The 21,700-nt window shown below is 51.0% G+C and overlaps 2 protein-coding genes across 2 annotated transcripts in view; one reads left to right on the top strand and one right to left on the bottom strand.

Moving 5' to 3' along the window:
• MRPS24 (mitochondrial ribosomal protein S24) overlaps nucleotides 1-21,700 on the bottom strand; it is a 74,871-nt gene that overhangs the window by 35,020 nt on the left and 18,151 nt on the right. The gene's annotated exons all lie outside the window — the stretch shown is intronic.
• LOC146784314 (E3 SUMO-protein ligase KIAA1586-like) overlaps nucleotides 8,816-21,700 on the top strand; it is a 30,293-nt gene continuing 17,408 nt past the window's right edge. Inside the window, 1 exon segment of the mRNA XM_085635103.1 lies at nucleotides 8,816-10,216. Coding sequence (XP_085491229.1) covers nucleotides 8,816-10,216 — 1,401 coding nt within the window.

Consider the following 21,700-nt stretch of genomic DNA (forward strand, 5'->3'; position numbering starts at 1 on the left):
CAAAACGTGAATTCTGCGATCATGGATTAACTCTCAAATATAATTCATACCAGTATGGTATAGAAATCCCATTACCTTTTATGGGTCTGTAAAGTAGGTCACTTAGTCTTGTCTACATTTGAAGATGCTGCTCTTAATCAGAGTATGCAATACTTCGAGCATGTGCCTTCATAAACTTTTTTTTCTGGATCAGAGCACTTTTTCTGGGTCCCAAATACCATTAGGAGGGAAGGATATTTCTGATGCTAATGAGAGGAGCGCAGGTAGGACTGTGTAGGCGAGTAAATAACTGGAGCGCGCTGTTTATCTGTCATAGGATCAGCAGTCACTTATTACCTCTGGAGCAAAAGTCAAATGAAATCACTTAAAGTGGAAAAAGGTCACAGACAGGAGTTTAAACTTTCCAGTAACTGGAAAGCACTGAAGTCCTATGGTGCATATATTTTATGGATCAGTATCTGACAGATAGGTACTCAAACTTTTATAATACTGGTGATAGTTTGTCGTAGTGCACTATTGTTACACAAGAGTTTAAAGCCAAATATGGATCTTACGTTCAATACGGGTTACTGAAGAAATAGAATACGTACAGTTCATGAAGGGGTATCTCTTTATTGAATTGAAGCAGACGTCTGTGAGATTCAACAGGATCAGAGATATATTTTGTTCAAATTTATCATTTTGAAGTAGAGTCCTTTTGGAATGATGTTCTTAACATTAATAAGACTAAATGAGTTCTCTCATCAGCAGGATCCCTCTCAGGAGTATGAAGATGGCATTTTTCATGTTTCCAATTATTACTTAAATTTCTTTTGCAGCCCTTTTTAGGTTATATCAACACCTTTGTTACAGCCTGTGGTAGTAAGTTAAACAGCATGTAGAGTGGCAGGAATAAAAGTTGATAAATTCATGTGCAAACAAATCTATGGTTGAGACGAAATCCACTTAGCAATTCATAAATATTTGTGATAAAGACAGAATATGGTCTATGATAGTAAAACTTTGTTGGACTTGGCCCTGCTTGCAGGGTCATCCCGGAACTTGTTGCCTTCCCCCTAGCCTTTTTGCTGTATGGTATTGGTGGGTTTCGGGGTTCTGGACACTTTAACGCTGGTTAGCAGTGCCAAGCGTGTGTGTTGTCTGTCTTACTTAGGCTTATATTAGGAACCCCCCCTCCTTGGGGATATCTCCACCATGGTAGAAGATGTAGGCAATGTGTGGTGTGAGATGAAAATGATGAATGCTGCGCAATGGTGTACGCAGAATTATTTTCAATGCGTTAGAAATGTCACTTTTAGAAGTCACCCTTTCGGTCTGCTTTGTGCCTGCCTGAAGTGGGTTGCAGGTCTAGTGCTCGAAGTGACAACGGCTGGCTCTGCCCCTGGGGTGTGTCCGTGTCACACACCCCCAGCTTTTGGAGGAAAGCCTGGCAGACAGGGTGCCCTACACCTCCCCCCAAAACCAGTTGGGACCGGTTTCCCCAGGGAGCCTTCTAGAAGGTTCTAGCCCTTTCTGGTAGGTGGGGTGAGGGGCGTATAAATAGAGGAGCTGAGACTCCATGTGGAGTGGTGCGTGGACTTTGAGAGGGGACACTGCCAGGAGGTACCACCGCAAGGGCCTGTGTGCTGGCCCCTGTGCCCATCTATACCCCTCTGCTGTCCACCGGGCCAGTGAGAGCCCTTTACTGGAGTGAAGACTGCTGTGCCAGGAGGAGTGCCACGTTATGGGGGTTGACTGTTCCGAGGAACTGCTGTCCTGTAATGATGAGTGCCCACTGCCTGCTGATCTTGCCCAGCATTGCCTGCCTGCTCTCCTGCCCTAGCGGCTCGTGAGAGCTACACTTTGTTTGCCGGCACTCCCAGGAGGTGAGGAGCGTGTGCGCTACTTGATGGTGTGGAACCCTGACTGCATTCCTGGGACCTAGCGCCTCGTGAGCGATATATTCAAATTGCCAGAAGAGGGGCTGTCGCCTTCAGCGCTGTGCTGACAGAGCGCTACCACTGGATGCTGCATTTCTGCACCACATTCTGACTGCCCAGGAGGTGAGGAGCGTGTGCGACACTGCAGTGCTGTACTGCCGAAGTGCCACAAGGAAATCCCAGCGTATGGGATTCCCCCCTGCCTGCTGGGGGAAGAGCTGGTGCCCACCCCGCGTTGGTGCAAGGTCCTGAGCGCTTTGTAAAGCAGCGGAAGCGCACTCTGCGTTTTACCGCATTTTTCTCCTAATCGCGGGAGCCAAACCCGCGTTTTGCTGAAGAGAGCGGGAGCCTGCCCCGCCCCCTGAAATCACCCCCGCAACCCGGGGCAAGGAGAAGCAGAGGGCAGTCGCGCTGCCCGCGACGACCTGGAAGCTGAAGCCAGGCTGTGGGCGGGGCCCAGCAGCCACCCGGAAGCCTCGCGTCGAACCAGAGCCTCGCCAGTAAGAAGGGAGGTGCTCCGGTGAAGTCAGGAGAGGAGAGAGGTCCCGACCAGCGGGAAAGGTGCTGCAGCGGTTCGGCGGGGCTCCCATAGTGAAGGGAGAGCCTCGCCGGGTCAGCAGCCGTCTGGGAAGTAAGGCGGAGGGGGCCTCGAGGCACAGTGTCGGTGCCTGCCCCCACCGCATTGGAATCCCCGTGGACACAAGGAGCAGAGTCCCTGGACAGCTGGTGAGTGGGGGCTCTGAGAAGGAAGATCGGTGCCGGGAGTGGCACCAGAAGTGCCCGTGTCGGTCTCCTTGCACCGGGGCGAGGCAGAGCGGACCGCGGCACTGCAGAGGGAGCACTATTGAACTCTGGAGTCCCGGAGGGGACTCCAACGTGCCAGACTCTTTTGGGCATATTTCCAATCTCTGAGTCCCAGGGAGGGGCTCCACCGGATCAGTGTTAACTTTACCTGACACAACTGCCCCGCTGGACCGTGGTCCGTTGCAACGATTGGGGCACGCTGTGTTTCTGCTTGCGAGGCCTATTGTCTCCTATGATTTATTGCTAATGTCATTGATATCCCTAAGGTGCTGATGTATGCATAACATGTTCCTACTGCATTCATGCTAATGATATTGCATTTACGCCTCAGATTCATGCCTAATGAGGGGGTTAGGACTTATACCTAATGGTTTCTTTTCCCCCCCCAACGCTCATCAGGGTGGTGTTCCGCATAATGTGCTATGCCTCATGCTGCTAATGAGGTTAATGCCTATTGTTGCGCATGTGTTTTTATGCCTATTGAAATGCCTTATGCAATTTTGCCTAATGCAGTGATGCAGAGGATGCTGTTCTCCTCAATGCCTACATTGCTGGGTTTCTGCATAAGGTGCGTAAACCTGAGCTAAGGTGGCCTATGCCTAATGAGACGTACCATGATTTATACCTCAATGTCATGCAATGATGTTTTACGTTTATGACTAATGCTAACGTGGTAATGCCGAGTGCATGATCTTGCAAGAAGTCACTGGCTATCACCCATTTATTACTACTTGACTTTCATTTATTTTGTGTACTCATGATGGTTCTGGCAACGGCCTGATTGGCCCGGCCCTGCCCTGTAAATAGTCCCCCTGTAAATGACTACCTGATGCCAGTTGGCAGAGTGCTTTTACAACTGTGATTGCCTACTGACGTGTTTTGCATAATACACAAGTTATTTTCATGCAACCTGGTGTGAAGTCTCTTGTGTAGTGTGCCTAGTGTGTCGCCTGTGAGTGCCTGTGCAGATGCTTGACACAATCCTCCAGAGATTAGCCTACCCGCTCCGCACCACGCTAACCCGTTTCTAACAAACTTCATTATGGATTTTGTAACCAATATGTATATAATTCATAAGTCAACACAATTAAGAAATAGAAAGTTATACAACCAACTTAGAATGGACAGGATGTAATTTTGACTGATGCCTATGGCTGGGTCCACACTGAGGTCGCACGGTGTAGGTAGCTGGCTTCTTATGTAGTGTTCCACAAAGAGGTACACTGTGTAGAAAGTCCACATGGCCATTATTGGCTTAAAGGGATTCAATTAATACTCCAAAATGCTCTCTTTTGTGGTAGATTGGGCAAGCAGTTTAGGCTTATCAGAGGGTGGTGTTAAGCATTTGTTCAGTTTCAATAAATGAGACACACTCAAGAATAAACTATATATATTTTAACACCAAGAACTTTGTAATTGGGTAAGTACTTTGAGATATCAATTTTCACAGGTAAGTAAAATTGCAACACAGATGTGTTTTAAAGCAGCAATGCATTCCTACGGAGAAAGAAATATATACTGCATACAGGTACTTGCAATCGTATTCCAGGGGTCCCCTTTAGGAATTAAGGTGCTAGGGGGCCAAGGTCACAAGATCCACCACCAGTTCGGGTTTACCTGCCTTGGAGGGTTCAGGTGCAGAGGGGCTAGACAGAGTGGTAACTTTACGCGCTACACCGTAGGAAAAGAGGGGCCACCTAGAAACAGGCTGCAACAGGTGACTTGGGGACAAGTCTGGGAGCGCTCCATGGGGGCTCAGTTTGTGAGGGTCCTGGGAGTAGGGGGCACAATCAGTTGTCGTGGACCAGGCAGCTCAGTTGCAGAGGGTTTTCGTCGGCTAGGACCATGCGTCAAAGGCACTCACGGTTCTCGGTCAGACCTGCAAAGGAGGACAAAACAGGACAGCTTGTTGGCCGGTCAGTCTTTGCAGTGTTGGAGTCCGGATTGGACTTCAAACAAGCGTTGAATGCTGCAAGGGGTCCAGTACCTTGGGTATTGGTGTGGTGCCGGGCAGCTCTGGTTGTTCCCGTCGTCTTCACATTTGGTGGGGAGACGATCGTACCTCCTGTAACACAGTGACCTCCTCCTGGGCGGCTGCTGCATCAGTGGACCCAGTGAAGAGCAGAACGGTGAACCAGACATTGCGGTTGGTGTTTGTTGGCAAGTGGCTACTCCACACACTCGGCAACTCTGGGCATTAAGCTTGCCTCATCTCTACAACGGCCCCCCACAGACGACGGGGATGCCTGGTTTCACCTTGGAGATACCCAGAAAGGGACCATCTCACAGGGATAGCTAGGACGGGTTGCCCAGCGGTCTATAGTGCCGGGACACTTCAGAGTAGCTGTGCGCTGAATAAATTAAAATAACATAACATAACTTCAAGGGAGATGCTAATGGCTAGGTGAAGTGTTGAGGTCCTCTAAGGCTTCTGGAGGGTGCACAGCTGCAGAACAAGTCAGGTTGTCACGACTGTCGGGACAGGAGCAGATAGACAGGCAGGGTTTGGCATCACAGTCCACCAGCAGGCTGCAGTGCTCGCTTCTTCGGCTCGGCTTTGTCCTCTTATTTCTTCAGTCAGGTGAATCTTACTTCCTGGTGTCAAGAGGCCACCAAAAAACTGAATTTAGGGGGGCCTGGCTTGCTGCCGATGGGAATGGCCGCGCAGTAGCGAAGCTCTGCAGCGCCACTTCCGAAAAATCCTGAAATACTGGGCCCCGGGGTCCCCCACCCGAGCGGAGAGCGGACGCCAGCGCTGTTGGAGCCCCCGCGGTCCGGGTGGCGAAGTTTGACGGCGATCGGAGGTGGGACCGGGACAGTGCTCCGGTCTGCAGGAGCGGTTGGACGCCTGGACGGCCACGAGGTGCGGCTCCTCCGGCCGCGGCGACTACGTGAGACCGCGACTGCGGCCTACGATCTCCGTTGCTGAGTGAGCGGGAACGGAGTGCCCTGGGCGACTCGAGGACTGGTTCTGAGAAGCCCCTCGATCGGCCTGATCCATTGGAGGCCCCAGCAGAGCAGAGAAGCACGGTGAGAGTGGACGTGGGGCCACCATTAACGGGAGCGGCCAGCGGAATCGTGGGCCCGGAGGAGAGGCCGGATCGGGGCTGATGGTGGAGGAGCGCTGGCAAAGAGGGCTACGAAAGCATTCGGTGGGGCCAACGTCGCGACGCTGAGGCGGGGGAACGAGAGGCTCGACTACATCGGGTGCCAGCTGAAGGAGGGCGACCCAGGAGGTTGACGGGAACAGCGCAACCGTGGTGGCGGCCAGTCGGCCGGGTGCGAAGAGACGCCTCCAGCGGAGTGACTACGTGTTCCGGGTGATTCTGCTGGCCCCCCAGGACGCCCCAGAGACCCTATATTGTGCGGGTGCGACTTCCCCCTGCAGCTGTGGTGGAGTGAAGGTGGAGAGCTGAATCGGACGACCGGAGCGCAGCGCAGTCGATAGGGGGAGCACTCTCATACAGGACTGAAGTACTCATCGGAGAGTGGGGCGTGGGACCACCTGGAGAGCCCTCGGGGTCCCCCGCTGCGGATGAGAGAGATCCGGTTGCCGGGGCGTGCTGTTGGACGGCTGGCCAGTGGAACTGAGGGGTGGCCATACGGAGTGAAGGGGCCTAGAGGCCGGTCTGCGCCCATCGAAATCAAATTTCAACGTGTGGGAGCGCCGGGTTGGGGAGCAACGTCCCGGTTCAGGTGAAGCGGCCACGCGGAGGGTGGTGACGGGCCCTTGCGGTGGTCCACCCCAGGATCTTGGGACCTGAGAGGGCGCCTTGGCGACGGGGGAGCAGCCGGCGAAAACCGACAGGCCGGGTGGAGGATTCCACCGCAGGCGGCGGGGATTAGCGGCGGCGCCTCCGGGCTGTGGTGAACCCACTGGGGGCGATCATGCCGTCCGGACGGAGCAACAAACCCACGACACAGGCCAAGCTGGAGAAATTCGCGTGGCACCAGCAGCAGGGAGGTGATCGAGCTGGGACGCCGGCCCCGGACGGGGGAAGTGACCCGACAAATAAAGATCTCCTGGACGCTATTAAAGCAGTCAAGACCTCCCTGGAGAATCGGATTGATACGGTGGCCACCGATGTTGGCTTGATTCGCGAGGACGTGCGAAAGATCGCAGACCGCGTGGGGGCAGTAGAGGCGACTACTAAAGAACTGTCGGCCGACACCAGTCTCCTCAAGCGTGAAACCAATGACCTGCGCACCTCCCACGAGACACTGGCCCGGCAGCTGGACGACTATGAAGGCAGGGTGCGCCACAATAATGTCCGACTTATTGGTGTTCCGGAGCGGGCGGAGGGGCAGGCAGCGGATCTCTTTGTCGAAGATCTGATCCTCACCCACTTACAGCCAAGGGGACTCTCTAAGTGCTTTTCTATCGAAAGAGCTCATCTGGTGCCGGGGGGTCGCCCTAGGCCGGGGGCCCCTCCCAGACCTCTTCTGGCCCGAGTGTTCAACTACCGTGACAGAGACGTTATCCTTCAGACGGCGAGAGCAGCTCCGCCAGTCACGGTGGAGAACAGCGCAGTCACGTTCTTCCCGGACTTTACCTTGCGGGTCCAGAAACAGAGGCGCAGCTTCCTTGAGGTGAAAAAGGCCCTTCGCGGGCAGGAGGTCAAGTACGCAATGATGTTCCCGGCGAAGCTGCGAGTAGAGGCCGATGGCAAAACGTGGTTCTTCACGCGCCCGGAGGATGCTTGGGACTGGCTGGAGGGTTGGCGCAAGGTGGACAAACGGAAGACTAGGGGCCCCTCGGCGGCGGATGCAACAGATGACTGGCGCCAACAGAGACGATCTCCGGACCGTTCCGCTGCGGGGGCTCCTGGCCAGTCGGGCGAACATTAACTTGGAACGGTGACAATACGGCAGGAGAGCCATCCTGGCCGCACGGTATCCTCTCCCCTGAAAGCCCAAGAGGCGGACTGCTGACCGCATAGGGATATTACCTAAGGTATCTATGACGCCCGGGCCGTGGGGGCAGGACGCTCTTTGCGCAATCACGGCCACCGGGGTCTCCCATGCAGGCATCGTAAGGGCGTAAGCTATGCCTACACTGATGTTGATGGTCTCCTCTCCACTGTGGGTATATTCAAGTACTGTTTAATGGAGTGATGGGGGGGGGGGGGGGGGGGGGGGGGGGGGAAGGAGTCTAAATCAAGTACGCAGCCATGGGGTGGAGCGGGGCTCTGGCGGTCCGAGCAATGGTCAAATTGCCTACAGTGACTAATGGTACATAGGATGGGGGGGGGGGGGGGGGGGGGGGAGGTAGGGTAGTTTAAAGTTGACAGTTGGAGCGATGGGAGTGGGGCAAGACAAGTTTCCTCGTAGGTTTTATGGGGGGGGCGACAGGCACTCTGCATGTTGGGGGAAGCGGGCGGTTGTGGTCCCGTTTGGCAGGGGAGCAGGGAGGGAGGGGTAGTTTCTTGGACTGAGTTGGTGGGGGGGTTGTTATTTATTGGTTTTTTGCAGCATGTACACACAGCAACACTGGTCAATGCACGGCACTGACTACTCGCCTATCGATTTCTGATCATGTCTCAGCTGTCAACGGACGGGGAGGTGGGCACTGTTATTGTGGGTGCCGGAAGTTAGGCCCCTGTGTACTGCTTGCCCCGAGCAATCCTGCAGGTTGTTCTCAAGTTCTAGTGGCTATGGCTCATACACTTAGTCTCATGACCTGGAACGTCAACAGGTTGGGCGACAAAATTAAACGGAGCATAGTGCAACAGTACATACACCGCCATAGATTAGACGTGGTACTGCTCCAAGAAACGCATCTTATGGGTAACTCCTGTCAGGCCCAGGACCGAAAGGGGTATTGTATGGTGGCACACTCGGGATTTACCTCGGGATCCAGGGGGGTGGGGATTCTCATGAGAAAGGGCTGCCCCTATGTGATCCACACCACTCACACTGAGCCTCAGGGTAGATATGTGGTTTGCTCTGGTAGTTGGGAGGGGAGGGTCGTCCACCTGATCTCAGTTTATGCGCCGCCCGGCCTCCAGCGCCAGACCCTAGCGGACGTGGGGACACTCCTGACTACTCTTCCGGAGGGGGCGGTGGTGCTGGGAGGCGACTTTAATCTGACTATGGACGAGGCGGTGGACCGCTCTCCGCCGCGGAGGGGTGACCCACGGGGCTCGCACCTGAGTAACTTTGCGGACGCCTTCGGCCTGGTAGACATCTGGAGGTGGTTGCACCCCAGGGACGCGCTTTACACTTTCCAGTCTGGAGTGAACGGCAGTCACTCTCGACTTGACTATCGGTTTACTCAAGCGCAGTATATCCAACACTTCACTGGTTCCTCCAGCTTGGCGAGGGGGATTTCTGATCACTCCCCGGTACTATCTTCCTTTGGAGTGAGCATGGGGCGGCAGCCTGGCCCCATCCGGATCCAGCCGTGGCTGCTGAAAATACCGCATATCAGAGATTCCTTGCGCCGGGACACGGATTATTACTTTGAGGAGAATGTGGGATCGGTGGAGTTGGCGGTACCGATGTGGGGCGCGTACGGGGCAGTCATCAAGGGACGAGCTTTGTCCCTGATGGTGGGACACAAAAATGAACGTAGGAGACGGGTCAGTGAGCTGGAGACCGAGATACTACAGCTCGAGGTAGAGACCTCAAGCAACCCAGCCCCCGAGACCCAACAGTTGCTGGATGTTAAGAGGCAGGACTATAAACAACTGCTCGGTGAAGAGGCCGGTCGACGATCTCTTGCCACCCGACACAGAATTTATGAGCTGGGGGAACGCACTGGTAAACTACTGGCCTGGCTAGAGCGTAAAGAGCTGGCAACGCGCTGGGTAGGTGCGGTCAAAGGACCGAAGGGTGAACTGATTACCGACCCTCAAAGCATTGCAGAGCTATTTGCAAAATACTATGAACAAATATACACCCCGCCACAAGATTCGCAGGCAGGTTGGGCGGCGGCCCTCCTGGCCACCATAGACATGAGATGTCTCTCCCAGCAAGATCGAGAGTCCCTAGAGGCGGACATCTCGCCGGATGAAATTCAGACGGCTATCCGGGATACCCGCTCCGGGAAAGCCATGGGGCCCAACGGTATCCCGATAGAATTAGTGAAATCTATGACTCAAACGCTGACGCCCCACCTGCTCAAACTGTATAAGGAGTGCTATGAGACGGGCGCTCTCCCTGCCGAGATCCGTGAGGCCACAATAGTGGTGATACGCAAGCCTGGCAAGCCAGCAGATGAGTTTGCATCGTACAGACCCATTTCCTTGATCGCCGTTGAGGCCAAAATCCTGGCTAAGCTGCTGGCCAACCGTTTACTTCCATATCTAGCGGCCCTGATCCACCCGGATCAGTCCGGTTTTATGCCCGGCCACAATACCGCGCGTAATCTGCGTCGAGTTCATGGGGTCCTGGGGCGGGCGGAAACACTCCGAGAGGAGGTGTTGTTACTTGCACTCGATGCGAGGATGGCGTTTGATACGGTGGCGTGGGATTACCTCTTCGCTGTGCTGGTCCGTATCGGGTTGGGTCCCCGGCTGATAGGGTGGATTCGATTATTGTATACCTTGCCCACGGCTCATGTCTCGGTCAACAACCACCGTTCGTCATCCTTTTCCCTCGGAAGGGGCACGCGGCAGGGCTGCCCCCTGTCGCCGCTCCTCTTCGCCTTGGCGCTGGAGCCGCTCGCGTTCTGGATCCGGAGTGACCCCGAAATCAGTGGCCTTAAATGGACAGAAGATCATGAAGATCGCATATCTTTATATGCGGACGATATTCTGTTGTACCTGGCCTCCCCTGCACGCTCGATTCGGCGAGCGCTACACATTTTTCACATATTTGGGGCCCACTCTGGGTACCAGATCAACTGGTCCAAATCCCAGATGTATCCCCTCTGGGGTGACCCGCCGATTAGCCCTAGGGGATATAATATACCGGTAGCACGACAGGGTTTTCAATATCTGGGCATTTTCATAACACTGGATTCGGCACTATTCCACGAGCGTAATTTGGGGGGGCCCATTGCGGCGGCTCAAATCTGATGTGATTCACTGGAAAACACTGCCCCTTACCCTCCTGGGAAGGGCGGCCCTTTTCAAAATGCTAGCTCTTCCCCGTTTCCTCTATGCCCTTCAAAACACATCCATACCGATCCCTGAGTCCTATTTCCTAAAGCTCGATGCGGCATTGCGTGGGCTGTTGTGGGAGGCTGGTACACCGCGTATCGCGATGAAAAAATTGACAATGGGCTGGTATAACGGCGGGATTGGATTGCCGGATCTATGCCTTTATTATCAAGCGACGCAATTGACTGCGATTAACCAGTGGGTATGACCACCCCTGTCCCAAAGTTCCTGATGCAACCAAAAACAAGATGGATGGTGGAATCCTTCTTCATGAAGCACATCAGGTAGCTCGCCTTAGGGGTGTGACTGGCCTAGTAGTGCACCACACCTCCTTACATAGTTAATTTCCTTCCTGTCCTGGTGCCAAATGGGTCTCATCTCAAAGGTGGCAGGGACTTTGAAGCCCCTGGCCTTGAAAGGGGCCTTCCTCAGGAGCAGGCACTAGTTCTGGCCTCAGAGAGTGTGGGCTCTCACCTGCGGGGGTGGGGGGGGGGGGGTCAGAAACATGTCTGTGGTGGAAGGCTTGACTATACCAGACAGCAAGCACACTAAGGCTTGTAGTTTTTCAGGGGGCACCTCTGAGGTGTCCTATGGGTGCATGTTTTAGTAAATTCACTGCTGGCATCAGTAGGGATTTATAAAGACAAGGCGTTTGATACCAAACACCATAGGTTTCAGTGAAGCCATCATGTAACTGGGGAACCTGTAATGACCAGTGGCCAGTACATATACTTAAGATGGATTTCCTGTTCACTTGTACTATCTAGTAATTGAACTAGACAGCACACAGGCATATCTGCTCATGCAGATATGTCCTCACATGTAAAATAATGCACCCTGCCTTAGGGCTACAAGTCCTACTGTAGGGGTGAATTACATATATTGCATGCAGAGTCTGTGGGCATGGCACGCAGTCTCTGTGGGCATGGCACGCAGTGTCTGTGGGCATGTTGTGTTTTCACATTTGTCTGCACCATTTCACGCAGCCTGCAATGGCAGTCTGCATGAGTTTGGTGGTTGGTCCCTTAGGGTGGCACAATTCATGCTGCAGCCCTTAGGGAGCCTTCTTAGTACCCAAGCCCTAGGTATCATTTACCAGGGACTTACAGAGGTGCTAAAGGTCTTGCCAACTGGGAAACAACTGAACAGTTACCTTGTTTTAGGGAAAGAGCACTGGGGACCTGATTAGCAGAACCTATTGCACTTCCGTCAAAACTGCATCCGATACCAGGCAAAAAGTGGGGGTGGCCATATGCAATGCAATAGGTCTCGCATTTGTGAGACTTTGAGCTATTGGCATTATAAATGGCAATGCCTTTTTATGTGTTTTGAAAATCTGCAGGCGGTGCGAAAACATGCACTTTGTACTTATAGTTGTTGCTTATGAGACGTAAGGCTGGCAGTAACAGCGCCTCTTTTACTGCCAACCTTGCTTCTCCTAAGGAACGACAAGTTCCAAGTGCATGTTTTCGTACCGCCTGCAGGTTTTCAAAACACATAAAAAGGCATTGCCATTTATAATGCCAATAGCTCAAAGTCTCACAAATGCGAGACCTATTGCATTTCAAATACTTGTTAATTGATCTATGTGCTGCACCCCTGAACATTCTGTACCAGACAGTGCCGCGTTTTACACACAACATGCTTAGTGCACATGATCACCTGGAGTACGAGGAGCTCTTTATAGAACAGGCAGGTGCCTGAGGTACTTTTGAGACAAGATCACACAAAGCAGGATTTGGTTAGAGCGGCGCTGAGGGCAAGTCGAGGTGAGGAGAAAGGTCTCTAGGTTCACCTAATAACAAGGTATCCTCAGGTCCATTTTCACGCACCGACTATTGTTTATGGAGGGAAGGAAAGGCAACAAAAATAAACCGGGATGAATGCATTGTGGGCAAATTACTTAATGTCCAGGTGCTTAACAAAATGAATGTGTCCGTCTGTAACGCAAATGGTGCTGATATAAAGTGCTATAATATATTTGGGTCGAGTTTGCGATGTATAAAACAAAAATAAAAAATATCCTTGCTGCCATTCCTATCTGCCAATGGTGAAAGAGTCGTTAAGATTCCTTAGTGGTGATACTCACTTGATGAAGAGTTGTTTGTAACCTCCTAATCACAGGTTCGAATCCGTCAAGGAGTAGATAAATTAGGGCCAGCGGGTTACATAATTATAAGACCTTTTGTTCTGGCAGGTTAGGACAGATTAGCTTTGATGTGTGCATTACAAATATGAAATATTATTATGCTTCTTTGAAACACAGTGGCACCTGAAATCAGTGCTATGAAATTCCAGCGTGGTATACAGCGCTATACCAAAAAGCATGAATAAACAGAGCTCAGCATAGTACCTGCAGCTGACCTCCCTTGGGTGTGCTGCAGGAAGATATGAAAGGTGCTGGAGCTGCCTCGAGAAATAAACATTCTGGCCGCACGTTTGCCGTCACTCTTCTGGCAAGGCAAATATTCAATAAACAGAGAACTTTTTAACCCTTCATTTAGAGGAAGTGTCTGTGATCATGAAATCCACCACCACAGAGTTCCAGACTAACCCTTTGCATGGAAATTTCAAGTAAGACCTGAAATACCAAAGATACCAATGCCATTCTCAGCTCTAAACCCGTTCTTTGTGCCCTGCCACTCTTTGGCCCTGAAGGATCTCTGAAATCTTGGTGACACCTGCACCATGGCATTTACGCTTATAGCAAAGGCCGCCCCCGAAGGGGTCTTCGAGGGCCGGCACCATAATGGCCGCCAGAGCCCAACAAGGAACGGAACTGGTTCTCACCACCGAGAAGCGCCGCGGGCCGAAACGCCCTGAGACCCCCACCCCCCTTCCAAGAACAATAGGAAAAGAGGAAGGGGGGGATATAAGGCGATGCTCCCCCTGGGGCAGCCCACTTGCACATCATGGGAGCTGGGGGAGCGGCGCCAACGATTTTCTAAGTAGCCGCTTTTCCCGCGGCTGCCGTCTCCACCGTCGGGACCCAGGGAACAGCGAAGAAGGACCCCCTGCCAGCAGAAAGAACAAGGAATCCAGCTAACATGAGAGGTGCAGGGAGTTGGAGGACTGCGCGACCCCCGCTGGGGCATGGCGGGTCAGGATGGAATGGACCGAGGTCGAGAGATGTAGGCGTGACCCCCAGCTCCCCAGGCGAAGACGATGAGGCGCTTGGCGCCGAAAGCAGTCGCAGGGTAAGGGCTCAAGGAGTGAGGAGTGGCAGCGTTTCCTGCTGGCCATCCTTGCTAGTTATAATAATTGTTTAACACTAGGAATATGTGCGAGTTAGGTAAAGTAAACCATAGTAACGGCGATTGTTGCTGTAGGCTGGAAGCCCAGTGGTCTGAGGGCTTGACTGACGCCTCATAACGCGACACCGCGGCGGGTGTCGCCAACTCAATTTACCCCGTAACAGAAATACGAGAAGCGTAAATCAGGCTGGTAGGATGGCTCAGTGGGTGACGGGTTTGCACAATGTCCGCAAAATGTGTAGAAACCAGTTAAAAATAAATAAATAAGAATTAGAAGCCACAAAGTGCAGGGGCAGTGTATCTTGGTAATTAAGTGAGCTCTGAGGGTTGCGAATGCCATGTGCGGGGCACCCCCCTCCCTCCTTAATCCATGGAAAACAGTACGGTTTCCGGGTCACAGGCATGGCGGGCCTGGCATCAAATGCGAGCCATCCTATTGTATCCTTCGATGTTACTATAGAGGGGCAGGTGAGGCGCGTCCCGGTGGGAGTAGGGTTAGGAGGCGCCTAGTTCTTATACTGTCGACCGTGCTCACAGTAGTTAACGCCCCACCCCCTTTCCGAACGTCGCCAAAATATACAGTGTGTAGCAGCTCCCCCTGCCCAGAGTGCTGCAGGTTAGATACAAGAAGCAATTCCCTCTGGCAGCCTTCCATGGTTGAAAATTCTGCAAGACTCTAGGCCACCGCAGCGCCTGTGGCATACATCAGAGCAACAGCGAGGGGCGCAGACAGAGGGGGAGAACTCAGTCGACATACTAACAGCTCTGCGAGTTAAGCACTGCCGCCGCCGTCCGGTGTGACCTGTAGGTCACGAGTTCTAACCCTGGCAAGGCTGAGAAATTCTGTTGAAGCATTTCGTGTGATGATCACGATATACGTTTAAGAAATCTTAAATCTCCAACTCTAGTGTGATATGCAGCAAAAGAGTGAGTGTTCACGGAATAATCCCTGGTAACGCCATCATTCGCATGCTCTAATTCATGTACAAGAGATTACAAACAGCCTGTGATTCTGGGCAAATCACAATCTCTCCGTGCCTAACAAAAAATGAATGTCTCCTTAACTGGTGCTCACAAGACCTTCGAAAATGTCACAACCTAACGCACAGTTACAAGATATTGTCTGTACCAATTATTTTGGAGACCATAACAAAAAATAGCTCTTAAGCACGGTGAATTTTCGTCCTCTGGGACCAGGGTGCGTATCTCGCCAAATGCTGGCAAGAGTTTACAAAAAAAAAAACAGGAACACAGGGGTGTGGCTTAATGGCTAGGGCGGCCGACTTTGAAACCAGGGATCCAGGTTCGAGTCTCGGCGTCTGCTCAAAACTTCCTTTGAATCTGGGAAAATCATGTTATATCCCCGTGCCATAAAATGAATGTGTCCTTTTTGTAAGATAACATGTGTTCATAGAAAGCGCTCTAATACCTTCGGGTCGAGCCTGCGATATATAAAAGTGCCAGGAAATAAATAAACAAGGCAAAACGTTTCGCAGACAGGGGTAGCATCGCCGACTATTTAAATCATGCGCGACCAAGTGGTGCACCACCTGGCAGGAAGTAGTAGCTGAATTAGGCATGCGTGTGTTGCCTATCATCGCCGTGCTTCCCAGCCTTCTGGCGCCCGTAACAGAGTGCCTTTCCAGTAGGTATGGTTCAGGCACCCAGAAAGGGAGGACTGTGTTGAAGTTACACAGCGCTTTCATGAGAGCGCCAAGCCTGTATCACCAGGTATCACTGGGGCGGTGCCAGAGCTGCCGAGGTGGGGAACTAAGCTCTGTGAGCCTGCTCTTAGTCGGATCTGGGTCATCCCTCATAAATGATTATCTGGTGTGCATTACGGGAACTACATTGGATGGCTTTATAGAAGAGGAGTGGGGCGTTATGAGCGCAGTGGAAACAGAAGTACAGGCCCGGTCTTACCCTGATGAATGAAAACGTGATTTGGCTAATGTGGCTGACGGGCATTTACCAAGGCAAATATTTAAATGTGATCGGTACCTCTGACTCTGGTACACTGACATGTGGGTGGGGGGAGGGATTGTCTGCATTGGGGAATGTTGGGGACAGTGCGCTGATAGTTGAAAGTGGTCTCTACTGTATTATGCACTGGTGTTTATTACTGGAAGAAGACCGCGGATATGTTGATCACTACATTTGGCAACTGTACCTGTGTTATAAAATAAAAATTGTTTTTGCAAAAAAAAACCAAATATTTAAATGTGATGTTGTTCAACGGAGAATCACTGATCTTTTGGAACACAGTGGTGTAGCCCTTCAGACAGAGATTTATGACGAATATAGTAAACAGGTATCAATGGAGGTTGTCAAACTGATGCTCTGTTCTACTCATAAATACACAGGTTCTAGGGACACAGGGTCACCACATTAACCTTATTGGTCAGCGAGTAAACGCTTCAGGGATCTCAAGGGCGGCGCACAGGTTTTTCGCAGCTGCCCCCCCTTACCCCACCCCCCCCCCCAATAAAAAGGGGTGCGCAAAAACAACAATGAAATCATGGCTCAGTATCCGGTGAGGCTTGGGCAAACTATCCGCCCGTGCATAGCAGGATTGGGCAGTTCTTTTGCAATGCGGCTGGTGCTCATTTATAACGCTCGGTTACCTTCATGCAGAGTACGCGCTAGATGAAAACAGCAGAATACAAACCATGGGGGTTTAAGTGCGATCGGATAGCGGATAGTTTCACAGCTGGAGGTGTAGGCACCAACCGGCAGAGGACTCTAGACGTTAGAAGCCCCAACAAAACACGATCGGAAGTGTTCTTCGGGTGCTAACGTGAGGGCCACTGCGAAATTAACATCATTCACACACAGTGCCTAGGCCCATATGAATCTACATCCACTAAAAGGGGCCAGAGTCCATAGAGGGGAATGAGCTTACACACCCATCAAGTGAAGTGCAAGGCGGACACCAAGTTATTTATATGCCGATATGCTGGGCAGGTATTTGAGAAAGGAGTGCGAGAGATGGAAGGTTGTAGAAAAACCAGGTCACAGGATGATAGATTAGAAGAACATACCTAGGTCGAGGCCTTTGCTTGCCTCAGGACCACTGGTTCAAACCCCTGTTCATCCTGCGGAGGTACAAAAACAACAACAACAATACACCAGGTCAAGGGCCCACGAGGGGTGCCCTTCCAGAGTGCAGGAACAAATAATAAACCTTTACATATACGTGGGCATGTGCCCCTGCGCCCCCGGCAGAGCTAACTCCGGTTTTCACCCCCCACGCATCCCCCCCCCCCCCCCCCCACTTCCCCCAGTGAAAAATAAGTACAGTACAGCCTGGGGGATACTAATCAGGGTTACTGGCTTCACAGTGACAATTACCGGGGGGAGCCTGCCAGGGGCATTGGTGAAGTAGAGGACGTTATTTAAATGTATGCTATATCACGCCTCCACAAGCGGTCTCTGACTGTCTCCCAATTTTGATTTCATGTATGACCCATGGCGAGAGGAGACAGTACTGTAAGACACCGAACAGGACACAAGCGTGCCACTGCAAAAGGGCAAAGATGGAGCAGAGCACATCATTGCGTTTGTGGGAAGATGCCCGTCAGAGCTGACCGGATGGCGGCCTCCCAGTGCCACGGCTAGAGGTTGGTATCCTAGAACTCGAGTAGGGGCAACAGCATTGGCAGGCTGCGCAGACAGAGCAGCAGGAGGCACAAATGGACGACGCACGGCTGGGGGGAGTCGCAGGAAGACGTAAGCCTCCCTGGCGGCGTGGCGGAAACAACAAGTGTATTGGCTTGGTCATGGGAACACACCGACAGGGCGGTGTGTAGGAGGGCCACTCACTCTGGGATGCTGCACTGCAGGGTGAGTACGCCTGACAAAACCAGGGTAGCAAACGGAGACGGCGCTCGCAGCCCAGCCCCCGCCAGACGGCGGGGCACAAAAGGGACTAACAAGGTAGCGAATTGGGGCCTAACTCCGGGGAAAGGCTACCCCCCACACGCAAAGAGGCGTGGTAAACAAAGAAGAACAATCTACGAGCTGTCAGGGTGATTTACCACCCTAGGAGTTGCAAATGAGCAAAAGACAAACCAGTGATTTATGGGCAGCTGATGATTTATGATGCTCATGCAGAATGATTTATGACAACGAAATGATGACAGATTGTGACAGAATGATTTATGACATACTGATGATTTATGACCCATCATTTATGATGATCAGGCAGAGTGACTTATGGCAACAAAATAATGACCAATTGTGGAAGAATAATTTATAATACACGATGATTTATGACCCATAATTTATGATGTCCAACTGACAATATGTGACAATCAATTTGTAATAATGTGTGACAATGATTTATGACCCCGGCACCCAAGAAGGTGTCCAGGGGAGTTGTACACGTATTATGTGTGTAATAAGTAATAAAACAGCGGCCAACAACGACCACCAAATACGACAACTGTTGGCTGTGTTTAGTAATGCAGATGCACAACTATGGTACGGTTCCTGGAATGGCCACAGTGCGGCCGTTATGCAGTGCTTGGAATGGAAATATACAAGTGCAGGAACTCACTATCCCAGGGTGCCTGTTTACTGTTGGTAGGTCAGGTAGTACTTTCCCATTGAATGTTCTGACCCCCTCTTCTCCTCCTCCAACTGAGAAGTGCGGGGAACTAAGAACCCGATACCACATGTCCATTTAAAGCGCTGTGCTGATGATATAATTGTTTTGTGCACCTTGCTCTTTTATATGAATTCTTGCTATTGAAGCCTCTGTATATTATCTGCTGCTTCTATTTTTCTGGTGTTTTTCATTTCTTTTGTAAAGTGCTCTGATGCCAGTTGGTTGGAGTTCATGCTATATAATGCAACTAAATGAATGAATAGTAAATACAAATAAAAGTTATTAATGAAGTTGAAAACTGAGTAGTTCTGTATTCTTCTGTGAAAGGCTAATGAATGGCTCAATACATTTAAACCTTATACCTTATGTAGCTAATGTCAAGAAGCATTAAAGCGCCTGCAGGCACGATGGGTCTAAAAACGTCATCTATTGCAGAATAAGGAAGCTTCTCCATTCACTGTCCCTTTTGTTATCGAGACCCATAAGTGCCACTCACTCTACACATTGATTTTTGCAATGAAACTCTTAATTGAGACTGGAGGGAAGAATACCTTAGATTGTGGGTATGTTCTCAAACTATTTGTGTTCCTGTTCTGTGGCAAACAAAGCAATCGTTTACTCTTCGTTTGGATATTTGCATATGCCGTTTGCCTACTTTCAATAGTTATGGGAGTAATCGGTATCTGTTGACCTGGAGGTATGTTGTGCTTTTTTTATATAAAAGACTTATTGCAGCTGCGTCTCATCTTTAGGATACAAGCAATGCACTGAATCAACACTAGAATAATACCTAATCCTGCCAGTACAAAATGCTCTCACTCGTAGGTTGAAGCCTTCGAGAATATTCTGTGCCAGCTTTGCACCCTTAACTTTCTTGCTTACACTCCGTGAGGCACACTTTTACTTCAGTGTCGTGCAGTTCTCAATCCGCGAAATGGCAAAAGGATTTAATGAAGATTCTATAACGGAACTAAAATTAGTAAGTGTCCGACTTGAACCCGGAACCTAGAATTACCATGCTTCTCTGGAAATCCTTGGAAAGGAGTCGTGGTTCTAAGTGGCCACCGTATAATATACAACGCTTGACGGTGGTGCTAGACGCGTTTGAAAACACTTTGTGTTGCCGCCAAATATGGGACTGATGGATGCACAGTGATGTTAGCTGGTGTGGTCAGGAATAGAGCACATTAAACAAGACAAAAAGGAGAGACGGGCATTACCATTGTGTCCTTGTCTGCATGAGAAGGCGATGATTAATGCCATAAGCGTTGCAAAACTCCGCGCCATGTGTCATTTCAGGCCAGAGTTGGATTTAGCATAGCAATTTGACGCTCAGTTTTTAAGCCAAAATGTACTGTTCTTTTCTCAGCTGATGATGCTGCTGAGAGAACATTGAGAGCAGACGGGAGAAGGTGCGCGGGGCAAAGGAGGCGGTGTGCGCTCCAGGCCGGGGCGCGCGAGGCATCGCTGCTTCAGAAGCAAAGTGCCACCGGTGGAGAGGCGAGCCGGGCGGACAACTGCTAGCGATTTTTCTGGCGATCTTCCACGGTGTTAAAGCGACCGCGATCAAGCAAATGCCAACAGCTCTTTTCAAGTGCTTGTGCTGGCATCCACCTTACGGGAGCGAGCAGCGGCACGCGGGCCATATGGTTTCAATTAGCGCACGCGCCGCTGCTCGCTCCTGCAAGGTGGATGCCAGCACAGGCACGAGTGCTTGAAAAGAGCTGATCCATTCCTAAAGGTCACTCCTAGAGCAGCGCTGCGCGCTACTCTCTAGGCAAAACCTAAAAATGGGCGCTTTCACACACACGGTATGGAAAATAGTTTTATGTTTCGGATGCTGCCAGCGTGATTAACAGTGGCTGAGATTATTTAAGCATCCCATCCTTCACTTACACTAGTGTATCAACCTTGGTGGGACGGGTATGTCAAGATGTGGGTCCCATGCACACTGAGACACCGCAACCAAGCTATACCTGGCTGAGAAGCCCTGATAAGGGTGAAACATGACTTGGGTTGCTTGTGTTCCAGGTTGGGGAGGACCTGGACTGGCAGTTCGGGCTGGACTGTTCCCACTGGAGCAAAGTTAAAACTGATTTGCATATGGCTGGGACCAAACTAGGGTGGCACGGTGTGTAAAATAACAATGGATTAGAATGCAGCCCGAGTGATTATAAGTGGTTGAGATTAATTCAAGTATTCATCCATCACTTTCTTTGTGTCCCACAGCATGTGCTAACTACAACAGCTGGAATATCTTAATTTGTCTTTAATTCACACATTAGCTGAGTAGTGCAATGAGCAAGGTGGGGGAGCTATATTAAAAGAGGAATGTGTATTTGTATTACCTAAAAAGATTTTTTTTTAATCATTTGTTAGCATATGCACTCTATACAATTCTCAAACCGCCCAGCAAGCTGAGGTTGATCCTGTTCTCCTGTCTACACCATACAATGTACTTGCTTTAAATTGAAATCTGGTCACAGAGGGGCCCTTATAAGGAGCAATCAGAACAGGCTGAACTCTTACCAGTGGAGAAGGAGGGTGTGTGCAGAGAAACGCCCCTTCTACTTACAGCAGAAATGTAAATCTACTCCTTTGTCCTCCAGGCATACAAATAGTGGAAAGTGCAGCAGTCACTGCACCGTTATGCGATGACTTGCAATGGAGCAGCAAAAGAGACAGCCCCGTACAGCTGGAATGTGAGCAGCCACATATCAGTGCGGTCCCTAGCCTGCTTTTAGATGATGGAAGAAAGGGTGCAAAGAGGGACAGTAAAGAGAAACCAAAGAGGATAAAGGATCCTGAAAGGGGGGGGAAGGGCAGCTGAAAAGTGATTCAAGAGTGCAAAGCAGAGCATGCTAGTTATCCTTTTGCGTGTCAATGACTGGAGATATTGCCAGGAAACACTACTGGCAACCATCCTCCAAACGTGCCCTAGTAAATTTGGAGCGTTTTAACATGGTCTGTCTCCCCAAGCCCTGTTTGGATGAGAGGAAGGCCACAGTA

Source organism: Triturus cristatus, chromosome 11, assembly GCF_964204655.1.
Source record: "Triturus cristatus chromosome 11, aTriCri1.1, whole genome shotgun sequence".
Lineage (NCBI taxonomy): Eukaryota > Metazoa > Chordata > Amphibia > Caudata > Salamandridae > Triturus > Triturus cristatus.